This window comes from Parus major, chromosome 4A (assembly GCF_001522545.3).
Source record: "Parus major isolate Abel chromosome 4A, Parus_major1.1, whole genome shotgun sequence".
Classification (NCBI taxonomy): domain Eukaryota; kingdom Metazoa; phylum Chordata; class Aves; order Passeriformes; family Paridae; genus Parus; species Parus major.
This window is the reverse complement of record NC_031772.1, coordinates 9139152-9159960: the sequence shown is the minus strand read 5'-3', so window position 1 is coordinate 9159960 and position 20809 is coordinate 9139152. Positions and strand designations below refer to the sequence as shown.

The following is a 20809-nucleotide window of genomic DNA, read 5'->3' as shown; positions in this document are numbered from 1 at the left end:
GGGCAGAGCCACCCTTGGGGCAACCTCGGCTGATCGGCAAGGCCTGGGGCAGGGTCGGGCCCCGGTGAGGGCGGTCGGGGAGCGGGACCGGGGGTGCCTCAGGGACCGCTCTGGCCACTCCCCCTTCCGGCCACGCCCCATCAGTCCCCGCCCCTCTCCCGCGCTTTGCAGCCGCCGGCAGGGGGCGCTGAGGCCCGCGGCTCCGGCCCCGCCATGGCGGCTGCTTCTCGCAGCGTCTCGCGCGATCGTGACGCGCGGCCACGTGACGCGGCGCCGGCCGGGCCGCGCCGTTCGGCCCCGCGCGGGTGACGGGAGCGGAACCGGGAGCGGAACCGGCACCGCGACGGCGCCTGCGGGGCGGGACCTCCAGGGAACGGGGGCGGGGAGGGGCAGGTGACGGGGAAGCTGGGGCTGGGCCGGGTCGGTGCTTCCCGGTGGCCTGCAGCAAACCGCGGCCTGCTCCACACGTGGGGCCTGGTCCCGCCGTACGCGCCCGGCCCCGGTGGGTCCGCGCCCCCGGCGGTGTTCGGCCCCACGGCCTTTGCCCACCATGCCGCCGCCGGCAGAGCCGCAGCCGGCGGCGGTGGCCGAGCCGGTGCTGGAGCAGTGGCGGCAGTACAACGAGACCGACCGGCAATGGGCGCTGCGCCGCCGCTTCATCCTCCGCCACCTCCCCGCGTACCCCGGCGCCGCCATCGACCAGCTGCTGGCGCTCTCCGTGCTCTGGACCAACCACGTCTTCATGGGCTGCAGGTGAGGCCCGGGTGGCTCGCCGGGCCCGGCGCTCGCTGTCAGCCGGGGGTACGGCGGGGGTCGGGGGGCTCAGTAGGACGAGCCGTGCTGTGGGCAGGAGCCAGGGTGGAAGTTTGAAGCCGGGACGGAAGCCCCCGCGGGGAGAAGGGGCGCAGGCTCCAGTCGTGACCGAATCTTGGCCCCAGATGTTTTAGAAAGTAGCCGCAGAAGAGCTGGGATGAACGGGGCTGATGCAAGAGAACTCTCCTTTGCCAATTTTGTGTGGTCGAATATGCCGGTGTTCGTATGTGGAGGGGAGCAAGCCACTGAAAAAGTTTATGTGTGTTTTGCAAGTAGTTTTTAATGTCCCGCCCCAGGACTCATTAAGTTTGTGGTGCTGTGCTGTGTCATTGAAGTGAGGAGAGTTTCCCTCTGAGCACAAAGCAGCCTGTTCAGTACCCTGAATGCTCAGCTTTCCTGGGAGAAATAGGCGTGGAGAATGGAGGGGGTATCTTTTCATCCAACCGTACTGCCCATGGCCGTGTTGTGGAGATCTGCAGAAACGTTATCCACGTTCCACTGCCACCTTTGATGATGTGATTGTTTTTAACTGGACGGAAGGACGGAAGCAGTTACTTACCGACCAACTTCTGCAAACTGCCGTGACAGGAGGTTGTGAGCATTGATGGCACTTCTAATAATGTTCCATCCCGCAGCCTTGTGGGGCAATACTCTGTGTCATCTCTACAGAGCAAAATCAATATATTTAAATACACATCTGCCTGTTTCCTTTTTTTTTTTTTTTCCCCCTGGGTCAAGTACTAAACTGTTCTGCTCTGCAGGCACCAAAATTTAACATAGATTTGAAATAGTTTCAAATTCCAGAGCTTGAGTAATATGTTAAAATTGAGAATGTCTTCTTCATATCCATTCTGTGTGGTCCATCTTAATGTGTTTGTGTGCTGTCTTAATGGGGGACCTTCTCTGTGCCAGGGCTTTTGGGAATGGTGCAATAAACAGTTTGAAGATGGTGGTAATGGAAGTGAACAACTGTGTGGGAAGGTTCCAAATCCCAAAAACTCATGCAGTTTAAGTCTGTCAGGGCACATACTTTCTGTGATGGACGCCTTCACCTCCAGCTCTCAGGGGAGATGAGATTTGGGCAGGATGCAGTCTGGAGCCATTATCAGTGAAGATGTTTCCCCAGATGTTAAAACAATTCTAGCTTAACTTATTGCCTAGGCAATAAGGAAGCGTTCCCTGGAGCTGTTTTTGCAGTTTGGGAAGAGCTGTTGTTGATTTATCAAGTAAATAACTTCAAAGTTTGAGGGATATTTTTTTTTTTTGTTATTTTCTCTTAAATTTGTTGGCTAGTGTTTGGTTTGGAGTTTTTTGTATTCCTGATGCTGATTTCTTGCCAGCTGAAGACAGCCTGTTTGTGAGAGTAGCTCAGTTGGTTAGAGCAAGGTGCTGATAATGACAGTGTTGTGGGTTCAATCCCCATACAGGCCGTTCACTGAGGACTTGGACTCGATAATCCTTGTGGGTCCCTTCCAGTTCAGATTGTTCTGTGGTTCTGTGAAGAGAAGATCAGAGTCTTTGCTGTGAAAAATGAATGAGTGTTCTGCTGGGAGATGATGTGGAGAGTGTCCAGAAGGCATAGAAAACATGGTCTGTGAGGAAGGGATTAAGTAAAAGACTTCATTTAGTTTTGGTGTGGATGAGAGAAGGTGCTCCTATTCCCAGATATGTTAAAGGTGGCTGAGAATGGGGGCAGTGGTGCAGGAAAGCAGTATGCTCCAGAGCTACAGGGATCAGGGTAAGGGATAACCTATTAAAGTCACGGCAGGGAGACTTCACTTAGGTACTGAAGGCACTGGGTTCCTCTGGCCAGATTAGGTAAACACGTGTTGGGACTGGTAGATCTTCTCTCTGCCCCAGCAGAAATATGAGCCCCTAAGGTCTCCATCCTTTGTAAAGAACGACAGGTGTCAAATCTGACACTGTTCCTGCACCCTGCTGGAAAGGGACATTGGCCCTGACATGGAATTCCCACTCCTCTCCGCTTTGGCTGTGAGAGGATGAGGGTATGTTTTGGTTTGAAGGACAGGCGTCTGCCAAGGAAGGCGGGAACCTGCCTTGGAATGGAAACTATGACCCCTTTCTCTCTGAATTATTATAACTTTGAAATTACGGGGCTCTCAGGCACAGTTACGGGACAGGAGCAGCAGTTCTTTCCCAGTGTGTAGATGTAAAGCAAGGCAAGGCAGCAGCGGGCGCGGCAGCCCCGAGGAGCAGAAGCCAAAGCCAGCCCCAGCCGCTCTGGGCTGCGGCACCTTCCCCTTGGCTGCAGTTCCGCTCCCGGCCGCCAGGGGCGCTGCCAGGACTCCCCCGGGGTGGCAAACACAATGTACCGGGACCCGTGCAGCCCTTGCGGGAGCTTCAGGGGTTGGGTGGACACGGAGTGCAAGGTTAAAGTGTAGCGAAAGCCGAAGGCAGCGGCAGAAAACACCGGGGCTGGGCAGCGGCAGAAAACACCGGGGCTGGGCAGCGGCAGCCGGGTTTCTGTAAGCAGCTGCTGCACACAGCCCGGGAGGGGGTTGGGGTCCCGGGTTTGCCCTGAGGCACCCGAGTAGATGGTGAGGTAGGTGATGGTAGTGATACCCACTTTCCAGTGAGGTAGGGTGTTCATAAGGTCCCAGTTCAGTGGTGGCTGTTATGAACAATGGCTCACCCACGGTAGGAGAAGCAGTACAGGGCTGGGCTCTGGTGGTGGCAGCGAATTCTCCCCACAGTAAGCAACAGCTTGGCCGTCCTCCTCTGTTGCCAACAGCAAGAGAGTGAGAGGAGCTGAGCCCAACCCCTCACCCCCCCAGCCAAAATCTCATGGTATCTTTGCCCTTCCAAAGAGAAACCCCCCCAGGTAAGAGAGTAACAAGCTACGTATTTCCCCCACCATGGCCATTTCTTTAGTCTCTCTTAAGTACTGGTCTATTGTCATTCAGCAGTAGATGGGACAAAATTCCACTGGAGAAAGAAACAAAAGGGAAAATCCTAATCCTCAACAGGGTATCACTGCTATCTCAGCTCCCTTTGAACCCTCCTGGAATTTTCTTCCCATTCCTGGTTCCACTGCCTCCAGTGAGGGCTGAACTGTGCTGGTAAAGCAGGGACTGCAGTAGTCTCTGCTCAGAGTTCTCACCCAGGAATTTATATGGATCTCATTTCTGCCTGGCCCTCCAAATCAGGAGCAGAAAAAACCTTTCTTGATTGGAGCTTGAGTAGATTTCCAGAGCCCTTGGAACAGCAGTATTTAGAAGCTGGTGCAAGTCATTGCAGCCCTGGCTGTTGGGACAGTTGTGAGCCCCTGTCTGTGGGCAGTGTCCTGATGCTTTCTGACTTTGGAAAGTTAGCATACCATGGAACAGGTGCAGCATTGCTCTTCCTCCTTTCTGAACCATGGTATGAAGCTGTCAGAGGCTGGTGCCAGGCCGTGTTTGTAGTCTCTCCTTGGATAGAAAGGTTTGGGTTTTTTTCCTGTTCAGCCTTAGCATGCAAATGGCTCAAAAACATGTGACAGATTCCCAGAGCAGTGGAAGACTGAGCTGGTGGGGGATCTAAGGCCTAGAGGGATGGGCCTGTGTGGAACTGTGGTACTGCTGCATGGTCAGGGTTTGCTCAGAGCTTGTCACAGCCACCTCACCTCTCTCATAGTTCAGGAACCTAAAACATTTTGGTTACAGCACCCAGGTAGAATTTATTTTGGCTTTTTAAAGAGTGGTTGATGAAGGCTGAGGAGTGCCTTTGTCACCTGACATGGCAGTTGCAGAGTTGGTGACATGCAAGCTCTGGCTGCTGTCCCACACGGGACTCCAGTGCCAGTCTGAGCTCCTGTGTTTGATTCATTGAAGTTGCTGCTCCCCCTTCACACCCCAGTCTTCATTAGTGCTCCTGGCAGCTCTGCCAAATACCGTATTTTGTCAGATAATGTATTTAAATTTCAATTTAGAACACTGTCAGTGTGGTGGCTGCATGCTTTAATCAGAAGTGGGTTCTTGCAGAGCCAGGTGGGCTGGTGTGTGGCTGTGTGCCTGTGGCCAGACCAGCTGTGGCAGGGGGATGGTGGTCAGTGCTGTGCTCTGCTCCAGCAGGATCAGAGGAGTATCTCCCTTGCATCTGCTGCTGTGTCTCAGGCAGCTTTAGTTCTTGTTTCACATAATAAAAGCTTTTGTGTGCATGTGTGCTGCCCCATGGGGCTGGCTCTGAGGTGTTCTGCTGTTGAACCCACACAGATACGGTGTGCAGGTCATGGAGAAGGTTCTCAAGATGGCTGAAGGCATCGACATTGGGGAAACGAGGTCATACGAGTTGGTGCCCAACAGGAAGCTAAAGAGATACCGCTCTCCATCAGACAGTGAGTACATCTGCCTGTGTCACTAACCCCTTCCCTGTCCCTGTTTGGTGGCCATCACTGGGAGCGTGGGGACACCAGTGTGCCATGGGGCCACCTCTGGGACAGCTGGCACAGCGAACTGGAGGGGAATGCCTGTGGTGTGCTCTGCTGGACTACAGAGCAGTTCCCTCTCCTCTGCCATGTGCCCGATTCACACAGAGTTCTGTCATTGCTTAAAAAAATACAATTTTTCATTTCAATTATCAGGTAATTGGTTTCCCCTAGGGATGGTGTCTGGAATCGAATACCTGTCTGGCTTTGTCTGCTCTGGTGAGGGGTGATCTTCTGACCCAAGGAAGGATTGTACATTTACACAGAGATGTGGAGTTCAACTCATGGATTTTAAGTTACAGTCTGCTTGGAGCTTTGAGGGAATGGGCAGTAGACATGATGTGTAGTTTGGGGTTTTTTTTCCTTCCCTGCTGGGCCTGGAAGAGTGTTTGTCAACCCTGTCCCATGGTCTTAAAGATCAGCGTTCCAGCCATAGCTTTTCAGGTGGAGGAAATGCAGCAGGCAGAGAGGGCTGGCAGTTCGATGGCTCCTTCTGCTGGCTTCTCCATGGCACGTTCAGGGCTGCCTGTCCTCCCTCTGGAGAGGGGTGGGAATTGTGCCTGGTTGCAGGCAGGCCCCTGTGTCAGCAGGTTGTGGTTGTGTGAGGCACAAATGGTCAGACAGCACAGAACTCCTCTGGCTTTGGACATCATTTCTAGATCTGCCAAAGTAGCTTCCCTTACTTTGACAGCCAGCAATCTTTCTGTGCTTCCATGGGCCAGCTGCAAAAGTGAGGAGATAACCGCTCTTCTCCCGTGTTTTGTCTGTCACAGGCAGCAGCCCTGAGGGTTCTCCAGGGCTTGTTGCACAGACAGCATAATCAACTGTTCTGCAGGCAAGAGCCTTTAGGTGCTGCTGCAGTGCAGCCATCAACAACAGATGGAGGAAGAAATGCAGACCTTGCCATAATTTATCAAAGCTGATGGGCAAAGGATTTAATGCGTAAGAGCTTTGCCACCTGATTTCAGTACGAAGGAAGAGCCGTTTATGCCGTGTGCAGGTGTTGTTTTCACCTGCAGCAAGCTGGGTGGTGATCCTGTGCTGATGGGTGATGTCTAGACAGCCTGACTACAGCAGGGCCGCACACATTGGCACTGGATTAGGCATCACTTCCCGGCACTGAGCCAGCCTTTTGCTCCTCCGATGAATTTACACACGTGTACCACGTCAGCATGTGGGTGCTGAATCTTCCACCGGAGAAGTCTTGTGTAACCATCTCTTAGATATAACGTATTTGCTTGTCAGCTATTTGATTCTCCCTTTCTGCAGTAGCTATGCATGCCAGGATAGTCTGTGTCTCGTTTGCATTTCTTCTGGTGAAGAAACAAGAGGTCTGTCAGTAATGGGGCCCTTGGTTGCTGCAGCTGTCCCTTGAGGCTTGGGCAGATTTCTTTGTGTTTGCTGCCCTTTAGCCCAAAGCAAATACACTGAGAGAAAATGTGCTTCTGTTAAGTCAGTAACCACCCTGTGTGTTTCGGAAAGGAGGGTTTGGTACCACTGTGTTCCACCTCAGATGAGAAGACCTGATGATAAAGTAGTTTATCTGACATTATCCTGCAGCCCTGTAGCAGAGTCAGAGCTGAGGCTCCAGTCCTGCTCTGGTGTTCTGTCTTGTTGACCACAGTTTCACTTATTTTAGTAGATTTGAAGGGATTAACTTCAGAAATGACCAGATGAGTCAGTGGGCAATGCTGGAAGGCAGCATCATGTGACTAAATATGTAGAGATTTTTGTGTGGTAGCTGTGAAGGTGGAAATACCACTGTTGTGACCTGCACAAGAATGACTGGTTGTCTTTGATGAATTGTGAATGTCTTTTGGAAGGAAACTTTTTTGGGTTTTGGCTAAGGAATGCAAATCCTGTGTTCAGAGCCTGCAGGCTCCTCTTGAAGATCATTTTCTGAAAACACTGTCTCCTTGTCATAGCACATATTGGTAACTGTGTAATTTTCTTCCATCTCATAGGTCCAGAGCCAGAAGAGGTTCCTGAGCCACCCAAAAAGGTGGTCCCCAAGTTCCGAGTGCGACCACGCTTTGAGCCCATACATTTTGTCACCAGCGCTGAGAAGGATGGCAAGAAGGACAATTCTCTGGATAACCAAATGCGGGGGATGAACCAGGAGGCAAATACAAACAACATGGCACAGCCAGCTGAAAACTGTACAAATTCCATTGTGAATGCACGAGAGGTGGATCCCCAGCTCTCCAGCTCAGCTGGGCTTGGCTTTGCAGGCCCAGCAGCAGCAGCCAAGAAGGCTGTGAATAATGTGGACTCTACCACAAGCAGCGCCTTGCAGGTTTCTGTTCCCCCTTCAACTGCCCCATCTGCATCAGAGACTTTCCCTCCGTCAGCAATAATGCTGAAGCAGAGCTTTATGGAGAAACTATCCGCAGCAGTCTGGAAAAATCTTACTAATCCAGATGCCAACACTGGGACAGATAAAATTAACTTCACGTATCTTTTGACACGTTCAATTCAGGCATGCAAGACAAACCCTGAATATATTTATGTTCCTCTGAAAGAGATTGCCCCTGCTGACCTCCCCAAGAGCAAGAAGCTCTTGACAGATGGCTTTGCTTGTGAGGTGCGATGTCAGAATGTCTACCTGGCCACCGGCTACGCCGGCAGCAAGAACGGATCCCGGGATCGAGCTGCGGAGCAGGCAGTGAAGCTGCTGAAGAAATCCGTGGAAGTTCGAGTTGTTCAGCGGAAGTTCAAGCACACCTACCACGAGGACCTGGTGGTGTGTGAGGCAGGTGTGTGTCGCCCAGATTTCCCTCCCGCTCTCAAACCTCATGAGGAGTTCGTAGTTGCCAACAGGGACTGTGTCCCAATGCAGCCTGGTACTGAATCCACGAAAGGTTCCACGAACACCAACAAAGACTGGACTAGTTTTGTCCTCACAGAGAATGCCAGCGATGCAATAGGAATACTTAACAATTCTGCCTCATACAACAAAATGTCCGTTGAATATAAGTATGAATTAATGCCTAACCGCTCGTGGCGTTGTCAGGTGTATCTCCAAGATCACTGCCTGGCTGAGGGATTTGGCACAAAAAAGACCAGCAAGCACGCAGCAGCTGAGGAGGCACTGAAGATCCTGCAGAAGATGCAGTCAAATATAGCATCCCTCAAAGTGACCCAGGTGCAGAAAGTGGGCTGCTCATCACGGGGCTCCGGGAGGAAGAAGGACCTGAAAGACCTGGTGATCTATGAGAACTCCAGTAACCCGGTGTGTACCCTGAACGACACCGCCCAGTTCAACAAGATGACGGTGGAATACGTCTTTGAGAGGATGACAGGCATGCGGTGGAAATGCAAGGTGATGCTTGAAGATGAATTCATCGCAGAAGCAGTTGGAGTGAAGAAATCTGTCAAGCATGAGGCAGCAGAGGAAGCTGTGAAAATCCTCAAAAAGACTCAGCCAACTGTTGTTAATAACCTGAAGAAAGGCACTGTCGAAGACGTCATCTCCAGAAATGAGATTCGGGGTCGATCAGCAGCAGAGGCTTTCAAACAGAAGATCAAAGAAGACAACATTGGGAACCAAATTTTAAGAAAGATGGGCTGGACAGGTGGTGGCCTAGGGAAAGATGGTGAAGGAATTAGGGAGCCTATTTCAGTAAAGGAGCAGTTCAAAAGAGAAGGACTTGGGCTTGATGTAGAAAGGGTGAACAGGATCGCTAAGAGAGATATTGAAGAAATCATTCGAAACTATGCACGCTCAGACAGTCACATTGACTTGACTTTCTCTAGAGAACTGACCATGGATGAGCGGAAGCAGATACATCAAATTGCCCAAAAATATGGTCTTAAAAGTAAATCCCATGGGCAGGGACACAACAGATACTTGGTGGTGAGCAGGAAGCGGCGCAAGGAAGATCTGTTAGACCAGCTGAAGCAGGAAGGCCAGGTTGGGCATTACGAGCTTATCATGCCCCAAGCAAACTGAGGTGAGGTGTCCCCTTTGACCAGAGACTGAGTTTCTTGGACACTTGACTAAGGAAAGAGATGCTGCATTTTTCTTGTGGGTAATAATGACATTAATGTCTTTTACTTTGGCAATATAATTTCTAAAATGTTGTTAGGTGTTTAGGACCGACCGAATTCTGTTCAAGCGCATTAGCACAAGCCAAAAGCAGTAGTGCTGTTACTGTATGTGTCTTTGATATTACTGTTCCTTCACATTTTAATAGTTTTGTAATAGCTAACACACATGTCCAATGAGAAGGAATTTGACATCATTTAAAATTATAGGTCCCTTACTCTTCTTGAGCAAGGAAGTCAAAAAAAAACCTTTTTAAAAAAAAGTTAAAAAAGCAAAGGAAATGCAGTCTGGGGGCATAAACTTGTATGTAAAATTGGTATTAATGACAACAAAAATAAAGTTTTATTTCTGGAAAAAAAAAAGGTTTTGTCACACTTTGTATTAAAAAAAGTGTGAAAACTTGATTATTCTTGAGAAATACATATATCAAGGTTTTGTCTCTGCTGTGTATGTACAGTATGTAAACCTTAAACCAGTGTAGTGGTAGTTTTATTCATAGAATTCTACCTTGAGTCTCCCATTCTGAAAAGTCACTGAAGGCGCCTTCATTGCCAGCGAATGGGACAGAGAACCCCAGCGTGTGTCTACCTTGGAGAACAGTTGACATGTGCAGATACCATGGTGAAGTGTGAAATATAAAAACTGGAGGTAAATGCAGAGCCCACGCTCAAAGATGCTCATGTAGCTTGTGGGGACTGTTATATAACTTATTTTTTTACTTGGAATATCAGCTCTTTAATCCTGAACAAAACCGAATCTGTGCCTGGTTATTTCTCTGCTCCATCCCTGTACTGGTGCTTGTGTCTGTTGAGCGTGATTCCCTAGGAAACTTCTGGCCTTGCTCTCACCATGTGTGTGTGTGGAAGCTCTCCAGGGCTGGCTTATGCCACTTGGAGGCCAGAGTGCTTTCCTCCTTTGCGGGGAAGCAGCCTCTGACCTCTGTCTGCACTGCTCTGCTGGCAGGGTTACAGGACACAGTGCTCTGTGAGTCTTGGAGAACGCTCACTTCATGCTTGGGAAGCTCGAAGGATAGCAATTGACCTTGGAAGAGCCAGGAGTGAGGCAGGCCTAGAGATGCTGGTTATTGTGTCAGCAGTGGGGCCTGCAGATGCTTCTGTACTGCTAAGCCAGAATGCAATGTTTTCGTCTGGTCTCCTGTTACCCTGTCTCAGCCATCACCTTCAGTTTTCCGTTGCTTTTATTTGCCTCCCCAAATCATTACACCCTCCTCTACCTTTTCTCTCACCTCCCGTTCTGCTTTGTTTTTAAATGCTCTCAGAGCTGAGGTGAGGATGCCTAACCTCAGAATGTCCTGGTGCTGAGCAGTTAGAGGGATTTTCATCCCTGCAGGGTGATGAGGAAGAGACTGCCCTGGCAGGTGAGACTCAGGCAGCAGAGTCTCCTCTCCTCTGTGCTTGGCTGCAGCACAGCTTCTGCTTGCTTGGCCTGCTGAGTAACAACTTGCTGCTGCTGTGAAAATACAACAGTTAATTCTGAAAGTGTTTTTCTTTTTTGGGGGGATTGCTTTTTGTGCATTATTTCTTCTCCCTGTGTATGAATTCTGCTCTCAAGAACATTGGGCTTTAGCAGATGGTTCTGTAGGAGTGGAAGAAGCCTGGTACTTTCTAGGGAAAGAAGTGAAGCTCCTCCTCCCTAACCTGGGTATGCAGCAGGTTCTTAGAGCTTGGTGATGCCAATGAAGGCGGTAAGACCAGCACTGGTATTCAGGATGAAAAATGCCTCTTTTGGGAGAGGTGTGGCCTAGCTGTAGTCCCTGTAGCTCAGCAGGGGCAGCTGGTCAGTGCAGGACGTTGCCTTTCCTGTCCTGGGTCAGGGCTGTGACCCCTGTGCCACGCACGGTGCCTGTGCAGGACCCAGTGGGGGGCTCTGGGTTTGGCTGCCAGGGCCTTACGCGGGAGCAGAGAACGGCAGCGCCGCTGACCCCAGGGGGCTGCGGAGCCTCAGCCTTCGGGAGAGGCACCATGGGGGAGATGCTGCAGTCCGTCAATAAAGGCCTTGCCTGAGCAAGGTTGAAGGTGGGATTGATTTTCCTTGGTACCCCTGTGCTGATCAGTTCTGCCTGCCTTAAGAGTTCACTCTGTTGTTTTGGAGTTTTTTTAACTGATGAAACAAACACAAGAATGGTGGGACTGCTGCAAGGGTCCCTGTGGCCTTAGAGGGACTTGGCCCCCTCAGAAAGGGTTGTGCCTGCAGCAGGCAGTACAGCTGCTCCACGTTAAGTGCAAGGCTGTTTGGGGTACCAGCTGTTGTCATTGCAGGTACAAATCTGCAGTAAACGTTTTGAAAGAGCCCAGCCACTTATAACGTAATATAAAATAACCAGCTTCTGTTATCTGCCACTCATCATCAATGCTGTTCTGCACCTGCTAAGACAGGAGGAACATAAATGCAATTCCTGTAGCAACTAAGCCCAAGAAGCGGCTGTAGCCGACTCGGGTTCCCAGCGCTGTCTCTCCTCCAGTGCCCCGCCCCTGCACTACCCCGGGCACGCCTCTCCCTCCGCGGCTGCCCACAGCAGCAGGTACTGCACCGTGCTGGAGCTTCACCCCACACCCAACTGCTGCCAGCCCAGTTAAATAAGCACAGGTATACGCTTCTTGCCTATTTATACAATAAGCACTAAGGTTACACTTTATTTACAACTTTTGAAAAATGTACAGTTTCTTACATGGGTTACTTGTGCAAAGTTATACTTTTCAACTAACAGACCAATGTGCACACAAAAGACACTGGAACAGTGGACAACACAATTGCAGGTTCCATCCCACACTGCTGCTTAAGGTTCTGTATCCAAAGGTACAAACTTGCCTTACAAAAAAAGTGACTGGACTTACAAATGTTTTTTTTTTCAGAATTGAAAAAATACTTTCATAAAACTGAAGGGAATGAACTCAAGCATGCAGCAGTAGCTCACACAAACCACACGGTCATCTACTAAGAGCAGAAACTGCAGAGACCCGAGTGCCTACCATGGACTTAATTCAAACTTTCCACAAGACAAAGTTAGATCCCAAACAACTTATCTTTCTCAGCTAAAGATAAGGGGCAGGAGAGACACCAAAGGAGAGTAATTCCATCGCTGGAACAGGTCAGGTTTTACCTCTTCCTTAACGTGGAAGGCCTTTTGCTGAGTACCACAGCTCTACCTGGTTTTGTCCAGTAATGCCTTGGTGACAAGACTATAGAAACCTACTGACAGTTTCTGTAGGCATGTCCTTTAAAATAGTAATTAAAAAAAAAAAAAAAAAAAAAAAGGGCTTGTTTCTCACCCTCAGCAAAGATCCAAGTACCACAGCCATAGTGATTTATGTAGATCCGTACATAAATCTTGCATGTGAAGTGCAGAAGTAACAAGCATTCCAGGGTCTTACTACATTTTTGAATTGGAATCAATTGAAGAGTTGATTTTTTTTTTTTTAACATGAGTAAAGGAGTTGATAAACTAACACAAAAGGGAAACAAAAGATGATTTCTTCACCCAGTAATTACAAATGCAGTGGGTCTAAACCGATTGTAGAGGTAAGTGACCAGCCTGGACACATCAGCACTTTAGTTAATATCAGTTAAAAAATGTGTATGTATATAAACATCCCTTTTATCAAGCTACACATAAGCATCACTGTGTATAACACAATTACAATTAAAAGCTTAGTGTACACTACAGAAATGCACAATACTGCCCTAAGACTGGAGAGGGACCACAGAAAATGAATTCAGCATCAGTAACTCTTTTGCAAGTAACCCAAGTACAGAACGTTTGACTTCAAAGTGGGTGCGTTCTGATGTCCAAGGAGAAGTAGCTTCAGCAAGGGAGGGTGGCAACAGCACAACAGCTATTTTGCTTGCAAAGTAAATGCTAGGAGGAAAAAGATGACTCGGACACTTTGTTTATTTTCCTCATCAACAGTGTTCATTTGCATCATCCTGGGTCAACAGTCACGCCAGCTCTGTTCTACTATTGCAGAAACCCGTTTTTCATATTCCCGCTTATTCTCTTGGTATAGCTGAGCTGCCTGGCTGTTTGCTGGACTGTTCGGATTTGGCTCATCCAATAGGGACTGTGCGAAGAGAAAAAGATCCTTAGGCACTGCCAAGTACAGCTTTCCAACACATTTTCTAAATGATCCATACTAGTCAGAGCAGAGATGTTAGTGCAGGTGCAGTACACTGCATCCCTGCAGCTGGAAGGCTTTAGAGGCTTTGGCCACCAGCATCACCCCTGCACAGTGCAGGTGACTTGCTGTGACAGCCAAGCACTGCATCACTGGTGGGGCCCTGCAGTGACCACCTGTGTCACTGCCTGGCCAGTTTACACCTGGGAAGGATTCACACTTTGCCAATATCAAGGTATAGCTGCTATACTGGCTCTTAGGAGAGGGGACAAAAACTTTCCCAAGCTATTTTTGTCAAAGCAGCCTAATGCCATTCTGCCTCTTTGTGCAGAGTTCTTTTACCTGTATGGATGTTAAGATGGAGGAGACATCATAAGTGGGGCTCCAGCGATTCTGAAGGATATCCAGACATATACTACCATCTGCATAGACTGGAAAGGAAAAAAAGCAGCTTAAACCACAACTTGCACAGCTACTGGCTTTTCTCCCCAGTATTGCCTGATCCTGAAAACCTGTGTACAGACACTGCAACAGTCCATAGTGTCTGACAGGCTGAAATCCTGCAAACAGGCCTGTAGGCAAGAAGCAGTAATCTCCTCACCAATAGAAGCCTGAAGTATTTAAACTCAACCCCTGCTTATTCTCTCACAAACTTCTCTGTGTCATTGCAACTACTGCCGTGGAAAATTAACAGATTTTAAGGCAAAAAAGAAAAAAATGAGCTACCCAGAAGTGAACCACAGAACACCCCCAAACAGTTGTTCACACTGAAGGTTTCCCCATGAAACAGAGTCCAGTCACCTTACTTGCACAGCAGCTACAGAAGAACCTTCCCTCCCTGCACTGTACCCACACTTGCCATGTTGGAAAGTTTCTCTCCAGCCTTTAGTTACCAAGGAAGGGGATTAATGAAACAAGCTTACTGTCACTGGCTATAGCTGGACCCTAACACTGTATTTCATGGTATATCATTCTTACAGGCATTTTGGTGAAGAAAAGTGATAGAAGACAGCTGCATTCACCGGTGTCACTATGCTATGTCTACAATACATACAGACAGAAGTCCAAAGCACTGCTATTTAAGTACAAAACATTCTTCTGTAAGGCTCAACAGGCAGTTGAGTGTCTCATCAGTACTGTGCTGTAACACCTGAAAGGTAAGAGGCTCCTTTTATTGCCCCTTTCTTTTCAAGCCTGAGCACTACTCACATATCCATCCTTACCAAAACTACACAACCACACTGCAATTTTCTGCCTTATTAGATAGTGGAAACTTTTATAATAAGTAGATCTTTTATACAGCAAGCTATAATAAAAACAAACCCAGCTCTTACTTCCCCCCCCCCCACCAAACCTCCAACAAAACAGCAAAAGTAACCATGTAAGTACTTACCATTTGGATGAAACATTTTAGAGACAAATCTGACAGTAGGTGGCTTATTTGGGTATTCCTCTGTGAATTCTATTGTAAGTTTGAAAGTTCCTGGAGTTGAAAAAGAGATAAGCAACCTTTATTCATCATGAATTTACACAAGAGATGCTTAAGTAGCAGCCCCCACAATACACACTGACACTATTGTGCTCACACAGGCTTGTTGGATATGGAACACAGACTGTGCAATCCCACAGCAATTCCTTTACTCTCACAGAGTTAATCATTAATGCTGAAGTCACAGACAGTACTGGTGCAAGACTAATTCCTGTGACTTACTTTTATTGCCAAAACCAGTCAAAAGGTTTATGTAGGGAAATAAATCTACCCTTGTGGTTTTCTTCCAGAGAGCCTAATCCCACTACACTGTACACACAACAGCAGTGGGTGTAGAACCATCTGTGTAACACAACGTCACTCGGTGAGTCCTATCTATGGAATATGCTGTCATGGCAAGGACCTTGTCATTTATTTCCTCTAAATTAAAAAAAAAAAAAAAAGAGGAAAAAAAAAGTAAAAGTCATGTTTCTCAACTGCAGGTAATCAGGACTTACAGAAAAGTAGTATCGAATGCAGCATCCAAATCTGACACTTTAAAACATTAACTTAACCATTTACTTCACACTAACAGGACATCCTTAAAGAAAGACTGATTAAGCAGAAACAGAAAACTGTAGTTGAGTCTCAATCCAACCATTTTAACAGCCTGCACCAACATAAGTTATTTTAGCCCTCCTCCTCAGGCTATGACAATCTGAGAATAAGAAGTCTGTCAACTAAGCTGCACATATGGGTTCAGGGGATTAAGGATTACTCCTGATTCAGCTTGGTAACTAAGGAACTCTGCCTACTCCACTGCAGACCATGCGAGCTCCTCCCAACCACACTACCACCAAGAGCAACCAGCCCCGTAGGCAGCTTAGGATGCTCCTAGGGAGGCCCAGAGAGAAATATCTGAAGCACCTTCATATAAATGTACAGCTCTCCTGAAGAGAGACTGCACCTGACAGTAACAACATCAGCTGGAACAAGCTGCTGATGGGGCATATTGCCTTCTTTGAAAGGGCATCTTTATGTATCAGTGATGAGTCAGGTTCTCCCCGTCCTCTCCACGCTCAGTGCCCTTGCTTCCTACTGTAAGGGAGTTTTCCAGTACTAATATAATGAAGTTATTCCTTTGTTTGGCTTGCAAACATGTGCCAACAACTGGTAAGCCTGAGAACAGATTTTTGGTTTTCCTTTTTCTTTGAAATCAGCGAGGACCTACAAGATTTCCCAGGGACTCCTTTCTTTATAAGGAGATAAACTGTAACACTGAGTTGCAAGAAATGAAGGTCATTGCTTTGACGTTCCAGTTAGCAAATGAAGACACAGCACAGATGCTTTAGCACTTTCTCTGCAGCAGTGGGAAGTCTCAACACCCTAAAAATAAGTTGATGCATGTTTGGTTTTTTTATGAGCAGCCTAACAATGTAACAGCAGAGAGCCAACACTATACTATCTCACTGTGAAACAAATGAGCCAGAACAGTAGAGTTAGGATTGTTCAAATTACTGGAAGTCTGCAGTGGGGTTGGGTTTTCAAGTTTACTCCAGCTTAGTCCAGAGGCACACAGCCAGGTCTGAGATCAGCTTGAAACCCAGGACTGCAAAGTTATTAACAACTTCTACTAACTGCAAAAATCAGCCCCTTAGAATGCTTAGAGATTTGACTCTAGATATTCTCAGCTCTCTTTGCCCCAGTTTGGGTTCTCAGTAGCCTCCTCCTGAGGAAGGAGTGACTAAGCAAGTGACTAAGTAAGTAGACTGAAAACCAAACACAAACCATCACACAGGTTTGACAGTAACAGGTGCAGTTCGGTCTTAGAATCTATTTAAAACTACTGAAAGAAAGGGAAACTATTGTCCCACCAGAGACAGGGCAGCACTTCTTTTAACAAAAATCTGAGCAAGGGGCTCATCTGGAGCAATATCCAGCTGGAGTATCTACCTACTCAGATTTCCACGTCAGGGACCAGAGTACCAATGGCTCTTTGGAAATGCTCCACAGTACGCAATCCCTCACTACTGAGCTTTATTAAAGGGCAAATCCAGAGATTTGACGCACTGAAGTCCAAGGGTCACTCACACAAAGCCCACAACAGGTATCACAACACACTGCTGGGGATGAGGCCATCAGTGTCCAGTCCCTTCTGTCACCAATTTTAATGCTTTCAACTGGTATTTCTCACAACTTACCCATGGCAGACATTTTTAAAACATAAACTATTATATTTACTATCATTATTGATATTGGGATCACCACTAATCTTAGGAGAACATTCTCCTTTTTGCCCTGTACTTACCTTGTTGATCACTTCCACCTCAGAATTTGAGACCCTGACACAGCCAAGAGAGGCTTCTGCATGGCCTGTACACCCGCCCCAGCAGCTCCAGAGAGCAGAGCCCATCTCCCTGCAGGGCCCCTTCACTGCAGCCCCCAAGAGCAAACCCTCCATTCCACTGCCCAAAAAACAGGGACGAGCTCTTTCACTCATGCACGAGGATACAGGATCCATATTCCATAAGCAAGGCATAAACCACACAGAAGACAAATGCCTTGTGTTCTCTGTTCAAGCCTCCTGCACAATCACAGCAAGGCAGGATCCTATAAAAGCTGAATTTAATACTTAAATCTCTCTGAGTCAGGAATCCTACACTAACCACAGTATCAGCACCCAGTTTTAGAGAAACAGATCTAAAGGACTGGGACAGCCTGGATTTCCATGGCTGTGCCAGCATTACCACTTTAGATACCACACACATAAAGATTCTTAGAAAAATGGTGATGAGCAGGATATATATCCTCAGGGTCCTACTGCAGACACCTGCAATCGAATCCTCTTGAACCAGAAGATGGAAGTTGTGCTGCTGATCTAAATTAGTGGCTGCTCCTAAGCTGAGCCAGCCCGCGCACCAAGTTGTGAGAACACTCTCCAAAGTCTGGGGGTGGAGAAGGAGGGATATCAGCTGCAGAATGCTGCACAGCAAGTAAACAAATGTGTTTCAACTTCAGATTTGCAGCCCAGACAAACTACAACATCTCAGAAACTTCAAGCAGAGAAGGGCCTCATCAGAACAAGGATAAAGAACAGTACCTCTCACGATGCCGGCATTATTATATCTCTAGACTAACACCCCCCTCCCCCGAAACCCCCCCCCAAATTTCACAGGATACTTTTACAAGAACTAAGCTATCTGAAATTTTACAGTATCACCATGGAGTGAAAGAGCCTAAAAATGAAAAAGAACACTGACCTACAAAGGCTTCATGAGAAAGATTATAGAGTTTCAGTGTACCTTTAAGTCTCAAGGCCCCATGCAGTTGTAAAACAAGTCCAAACTAAGGTGCTGTTAAATTAAAATTTCCTTACTCTTACCTACATGAAGCTGAACTGCATCTGGACTGCATCACCATTATCTGAACTGTGCTACTCCACTCCCTGAATGGGAAAGCACAGCTGAGGCACCAACAAGCCCTATCTCCAGGCACCACTTAGTGCTTTGTTATCTAGTCAGGTAAGATACATCCAGAGGAGATAAGCAGATATTCTGCAACACAAGACACATCTGTTTTCCTGAGCACAAAGTGTGAAAACACAGACTTTGCTAAGAAAAGAGCAATCCATCACCCCCTGAGATTACATTATGACATCAACCAAAGAAGGAAGACAGCAGCAGAAGCCTCAAACATCTGCCTGAACCTCAAACTGCTGTGAGTGCAACATGTCCTCAGTACCCAAAATAAAGACTCAATTCTGCCTCAGAAAGCACAGAGGAAATCAGTATGTCAGGGCCCTCAAAAGCAGTCCTCAACCTTCTGCAACTAAATGGAAATATATGGAAAAAAACCTTATAGCATCTGTTAACCACATGCTGAGCTGGAAGAGCCTGAGCATGGCAAGAACCTGCGTTTTAGCACACTGCAAGGAGACAGCTTTCTGCTCCAAACAGTGAATCACTCTATTAGCAGCAGTGCTCCAAGAGCCTAAGCAGCTCTAGCAACCCCCACAGAAGTTTAAGTGGGCCCTTCTTTAAGGGTTACCAGATGAGACAGCAAAATACATTTAGTCTAGCTGTTCTATTATGCAATGTTTTAAGTCCAAGTTCTAAACATTAGACTGCTGAAGCAGTTACTGCAGCAAATTTCTTAACTAATGAAAGACATTAAAAAATAAGTTAGTCTTTAGAGTTTTGTTAGGCCTGAAATACTTAGTCTTCAAAACCTTCAGAGAGAAATACAATCTGCAATTTAGAGGCACATCCACAGGTGGATACCTCCAAGGATAAACAAAGACAAGGGAGTTAGCCAAGAACAACATAAGAGTTAAGGAATTTTTCCTGTGCTTTTGTCATGAGTCATGGAGATCTAAGATTAATTATAGCCTGCACTGAAAATATCTTAAAAAAATGCATCACTGATTTCAGTTAGACAGTATTTCATGTCTAACAGGTTTTCACAAGATGCTTAAGTACTCATACAGTATCAGTAAACTTATTGAAGTCAGTAAGACCAGATGGAAACAACATGTATGTCACCAAGACCTATTTAGTCAGCTTTTAAACTCAAAAAGTATTTTCAATCTTAAGCCCTGAGTGATACCAATTGTAGCAGAACAAAATAAATGACAAGAAAAAGGCACTCTTCTGAACTTCCTCAAACATTCAGCACATTTCCTACTTCAGCTGACTCATGTTGGAACTTGCTCACAAAACATTTCCAGCATCAGAAAAAAACAGAACTCAAACAAAAGACAATAGTTCTATACCAAGTTATTGATGGTTACCCAAACATGAATGTCCCAAAAAGCATAAGCCAGAGTTCAACAGAAAAGTTTGTAGAGATCCTTAAAGTTACTTATAATAGACACAGCAATTACAAGGAAGACTGTACAAGCTAATTTGTACGCTTCTGTAAGTCAACACAGCAATCTAAATCTACAACACTTTCTGAGAATAGGATTAGAAAAATAATATTTATTTAAGTCAGGCACACACGTGTGTGGTCAGGTGAACATGCACCCACGCCCCCCCCCGCCCCCATCCTCAACCCCACACCTGTTACAGTCTACGGCAGTGACACCAAGGCCGTGTCAAACCGCAGCAGTTTAACCCGAGAAAACCAAACACCAGCCCCGCACGCCGCACTTACCGTCCTCGAAAGGGGTCCCCTCGGGCCTGGAGAAGGGAAAGTAAAGCACAGCGTTACCCCGCTGGCAGCCCGGCTGCAGCCCCTCGGCGGCTGAGCGGCCCCCGCGGCCCGCCGCCCCCTTCCCCGCCGACTCACCCGAAGATGACGGCGTTCCACACCATGATATTGTTCTCAGAGGGGGCCCCGCTCACCCCGGCCGGGGGATCCTCCTGCAGCCTGCGGGGCACAGGGACGGTGAGCGCGGCCCGCGCCTCCCGCGCTGCGCAAACGGCGTAACCCGGGACACTGCTGCGCAAACGGCGTAACCTGGCCCGCCAGCGGCCGCGCCACGCAAACAGCGTAACCCGGCCCGCCAGCGGCCACCTGCGCAAATGGCGTAACCCGCGACAGGCAGCGCCGCCCGCGCTACGCAATCAGCGGAGCGCGCCTTGCCCCGCCGCCATGTTGTGCTACCCCCTCCTCCCCCGGTAGCGCTCGGCCCTTCGTCCTCCTCCCGCCCGCCCGCCCCTTTACCCTCGGCCCGCGGCCTCGGTACCTCTTGAAGTCCCGCATGAGGCGCCTACGGGCCGGAGTGGACATGGCAGGCTAAAGGTTATAGCTCAGGCATACACTGCCGAAGGGAGCGCCGGGCGCGGCTGAGGTTCGTGCTCCGACTGAGGCGGCGGCGGCGCTGACGGACAGGAGCGATCGCGGCCTCTACCACTACGGCAGGCGCGGGGGAGGGGGGGGGGGGGGCGGGGGGGGGGTGGGTGGGGGGGGGGCGCGGGGGA

The 20809-nt window shown here is 48.2% G+C and overlaps 2 protein-coding genes and 1 long non-coding RNA gene across 5 annotated transcripts; 1 reads left to right on the top strand and 2 right to left on the bottom strand.

The window, feature by feature from the left end:
* The first annotated feature begins 415 nt into the window (after nt 1–415).
* On the top strand, nt 416–10035 carry NKRF (NFKB repressing factor). 3 transcript variants are annotated; one of them, XM_015626239.1, is made up of 3 exons: nt 416–753; nt 5025–5146; nt 7201–10035. In XM_015626239.1, the coding sequence occupies exons 1-3, from the start codon at nt 551–553 to the stop codon at nt 9186–9188; spliced, it is 2313 nt and encodes a 770-aa protein (XP_015481725.1). In that variant the 5' UTR covers nt 416–550; the 3' UTR covers nt 9189–10035. The 3 variants fall into 3 exon arrangements, with proteins under 3 accessions (XP_015481725.1, XP_015481727.1, XP_015481728.1); XM_015626241.3 differs by lacking the exon at nt 5025–5146 and adding an exon at nt 1110–1404 and having other exon boundaries at nt 645–753; XM_015626242.3 differs by lacking the exon at nt 416–753 and adding an exon at nt 1291–1404.
* On the bottom strand, nt 1523–5026 carry LOC109022630. Its single transcript, XR_002001702.2, has 2 exons — nt 3401–5026; nt 1523–2308 (listed from the first exon to the last, which is right to left on the bottom strand). It is a non-coding gene; the product is annotated as an uncharacterized LOC109022630 (long non-coding RNA).
* A 1870-nt stretch (nt 10036–11905) lies between the features above and the next one.
* On the bottom strand, nt 11906–20764 carry UBE2A (ubiquitin conjugating enzyme E2 A). The gene is made up of 6 exons (XM_015626252.3): nt 20575–20764; nt 20175–20255; nt 20040–20065; nt 14811–14900; nt 13760–13848; nt 11906–13363 (listed from the first exon to the last, which is right to left on the bottom strand). Exons 1-6 carry the CDS (start codon nt 20616–20618, stop codon nt 13235–13237), a joined length of 459 nt encoding a protein of 152 aa, XP_015481738.1. The 5' UTR covers nt 20619–20764; the 3' UTR covers nt 11906–13234.
* Between the last annotated feature and the right edge of the window lie 45 nt (nt 20765–20809).